The sequence below is a fragment of the Nanorana parkeri genome, unplaced genomic scaffold (assembly GCF_000935625.1).
Source record: "Nanorana parkeri isolate BGI_ZX_2015 unplaced genomic scaffold, ASM93562v1 scaffold689, whole genome shotgun sequence".
Taxonomy (NCBI): Eukaryota; Metazoa; Chordata; class Amphibia; order Anura; family Dicroglossidae; genus Nanorana; species Nanorana parkeri.
Window position 1 is genome coordinate 906851 of NW_017306957.1, and position 3849 is coordinate 910699.

Here is a 3849-nt window from a genome sequence, read left to right on the forward strand (position 1 = left end):
CTATAAAACCTCATGAGAGCCAAAGTGGGTAGAAACGAGCCATTAAGTGATGATTCACAGTGGTGTTTAATTTATTTAACGCATGTTTTGTGTTCTCAGAGCCTTTCTTATTATTATATTGTGTTGCATATTTTGGGTATATTGAATTGAAGGCTGTGGCGATATTGCATATTGTACTAATTTTCGTTAGTACAGTTAGGTGTTGTTATGTATATTTAGTGATGATTGCTTTCTACCGTGTTTCCCCGAAAATAAGACACTGTCTTATATTGTTTTTGCCCCCAAACAACACACTAGGTCTTATTTTCAGGGGATGTCTTTTTTTTTTTTTATGTGCCGACTTACTGCGGTCTTTCCTCCTTAAACTGACATAAACTGACATTTTCCAGCCCGATTTTTTTCCAATGCCTTTGTTTGGCATGATGGTTACATATACATCCAAAGAGCACCAGACAAAGATTTAAAACGCCTATTACTGTTTGTTTTTTTTGAAAAAATTAAAGACGAATGACATTCATGTGATAAGAACAACTTGAAAAAATATGTGTCACAAATCTCTTGTCAGCGAAGTACGGGAAATGGAGGCTACAGGGCAGGGGCTGACTGGCAACTTTTAGCCCAGGAGGCAAGTACAACCCAGAGGCCCATGGTGCGGCAACTTGACCCCCCCTCCCGCTTTGCCTCTTCCCCCGCCTTCTCCCCGCCCGTCTGCCACTTTTGCCATCCATGTAACAGTAGTGTGAATGTATTTATCGGTTTAGGAAATGTAAAGCACACTGGTAGTGGAGGGATGCCACGTCAGGGCTGTGCGCGTGCATGACTGCTGCGACCCTGGTAGTTCTGCCACTAACTCAGAAATACATTGTACAGCATTGCAGAATGGCATTGGCTTTAGAGAACTACAATTCCCAGCAATACATTACACAACAATGCAGAATACCATCAGCTATAGCGGACTATAAATCCCAGCAATAATGACTACCATCAGCTATAGAGGACTACAAATCCCAGCAATACATTGCACAGCGCAATGCAGAATAATATGAAGCTACATACTCTGTTGCTCTGGGTTCTCCACCTGATGTCTAAAGGGTCTCAGGTGGGCTATGCGGGCTCTCACCTGGGGTCCAGAGAGTTTCATGGGTGCGTGTGTGTGCAGCAGAGGTGGTTCCCTAATTAGGCTCTCAGGTGGCCAATGCGGACCGCCAGGTGGTCAGTGGATGCGGAGGGCGGGCGGCTGGCCGGGTGCAGGTGGCAGCGGCGGTTCACGATGGCATCAGAGAGGCCCGGGGGGCAATTGCCACTCTGCCCCCCGGCCCAGTCCGCCCCTGCTACAGGGGACACAGGCTCAGCGGCTCTCTTCAGAGGAACAGATTTGCCCAGTGCCATTGCAGACCTGTCATAGGTGTGACCTCAACTACTACAAGGAAAATGTGACAAGCTGCTCCACCGGTAACTAGTATGTGGTGTGATCTAAACTAACTTGCGCTAATGGAATTAATAAAAGTGCGTAAAAAAGGTTTACAATTTAAAATTGATATTAAGATTAATATGACCATAGGGTTACAATTCCATAAAAATTCTAAGACCAAAGGGTAGGGGGAAAAGCTGCTGAACTCAGGCTAAAAGCCTCCAGAATTATAATGTAACGAAATGTACAGCGCTAAATACCCTTCAGGAAATTCAATAACGATAAGGATCAGAGTGATGTCACCTCTGTGTCACACAATCATGAAAAAGTGTGTGTATATAATAAATTATTGTGTAACAAGTTATAACAGTTGTCATAAAAACGTGTCTTAAAAATATCTTATTATATGAATAAATAGAAATCTACAAAAAACATGTGTCATATATGTGGAAAATAAAAATCATCTCATTATAAACCAGTCTGTGTTGTTTTCTTCTGAAAAATATTAAATAATGCGAACTTATAACAATTTTTTTGGGAAATGTACTTAAAGTTTTTTTGACTTTCTTAGAGTCTAAAGGATCTTCAGGATAAATTGTACTCTTATACTTACCGGCCCCCCATCGGGGTTCCTGATGTAGCCATAAGCAATGGTTTTGTTAATGGCAAAACCAAAGTCAGCTCTACGAATGTGCCCTACCGCCACACCATTCCTCCATATTGCTTCCAGACCAAACAGTGGAACTTTCCTGTAGAGAAAAATGATACCAGTTAGGAAGAACTCTGTTAAACACTATGCCACATAGCATATAGATATTATAACTGTATAAAAAAACTACAACAACCTCTATAACATGACTTCTAATTATACTGGTTTCTACATCACTTTACCTGCCAGGTGCATGTAGATGTGCACAGCTTTGACTTTTATGAACGTCGCTATTTCTCAACATGTCATAATGGAACAACTCTGAACCAATAAAAGAAAACCTCAACGCTTAAGATGCAAAGGGCGCTTTGGCAGAACTTCTGCAGGAAATATAACATCACTCAGCAGGATGTATTAGTTGGTTGAGCACAGACCCATTTGTACAGGTGCCATGTGCCGGAGGCTTTGCATTTAATATTATTATATGATGTCATATTAACCCCTTGCAAGGAAAGGTGGTAACCAATTAAAATGTATTGATTTTAGCTACTACTAAATAATAATAATAATACTATTATTATTAATAAAGTACTTTTTAATTAGTGCAAATACCTTACACATACCTGCATACTGCCTTTGCATAGTCAACAAAGCACATAAAACAGAAAATGTAATTTTAACTACCATCTGGTGGTATTGCAGAGACCCCATGATCCACTGCACTCTTTATTTATGTGAGAACATGTTAGAAAGGAAATGCCATTTCTGAATTGTTTTTGAAGGCAAAGGCTCTAGAACCACCATCCACATATCCCTGTCTTGCTTTTTGCAAGATGTCAGAGACGCCCACTTTGATCTATGTTGAATGTCAAATGTTCCCATCTTGTTGTATATGAAGTCCAATGGTGCCCTTGGTATTGTTCTGTGTTAGATGTCCATTAAAGCCCATGGTTACCCATTGTGCTGCCACAGCAGCCTGTTGGTTTTTGTGCCCTTGGTATGTTGCCCTGTTCCCCTTCCTGATGGGTGCTAATTAGCAGAGACTCCAGCAAGACACTCCCTGCTTCTCTCTGCTGTACAGTTAGGTTTCACTTTTCACCTCAGAGACAGGGCTTAGGAATGACTTTGGCTTCCACAGCTTCAAAAGACTGGAAAAAAAACATCCTCTACATTGCAGTTATCTGAAGTAAAGCTACATTGGATTCAACTTTGGTGTCTTAAAGAGTTCAGCTGGCTGTGGATTCTGCCAAGTCAGCAAGTGACTATACTGTACACACAGACTAGCTCTAAGAGGTATGTCATTTCATATATCACCATTTGAAAAAGAACACCCATCCTGCTTCTTTGTAAGCACTAACCTGACCTAGCCTTTGTTGATTAAAGGGACAATATTTGGAGAGGCTTTTCTTCAACATCAGCCACAACTGGATTTTCATTTTTTTTAAATATAAAATCTGGTCAACACATATGTCATTTTACTTTCCAAGCTTTAAGCTGGCCACCTGTAACAACCTGATTGCACTTTTAGATTTACCTGATCTCCTTTAGATTTACCAGCAACTATTTAGTGTGAAGTCCAACCCTATATTCAATTAATCACTCAATTTGTAATATCTTTTAAACACATATTGTGCCCTTCCATACTTTTAATGCATGGACATAAACTTTTTGTTAGTGTTGAGGCACGGAATGCTTTAGAAGAATTAAGGCCTTACTAAGGTTGAGAACCACTGCTCTAAATGATGGCATTTGGGGGGCGTGGCTTGGCGCATGGAGCGGTGAGACGTGT

At 40.8% G+C, this 3849-nt stretch overlaps 1 protein-coding gene across 1 annotated transcript in view; it reads right to left on the reverse strand.

The window, feature by feature from the left end:
* The window catches only part of LOC108792838 (sarcosine dehydrogenase, mitochondrial-like), a 13927-nt gene extending 11238 nt beyond the window's left edge, over nt 1-2689 (reverse strand). Inside the window, exons 1-2 of the mRNA XM_018563710.1 lie at nt 2684-2689; nt 2025-2204 (exon numbers count right to left, since the gene is read on the reverse strand). Coding sequence (XP_018419212.1) covers nt 2025-2204; nt 2684-2689 — 186 coding nt within the window. The remainder of the gene's footprint in view (nt 1-2024; nt 2205-2683) is intronic.
* Nucleotides 2690-3849: the final 1160 nt, after the last annotated feature.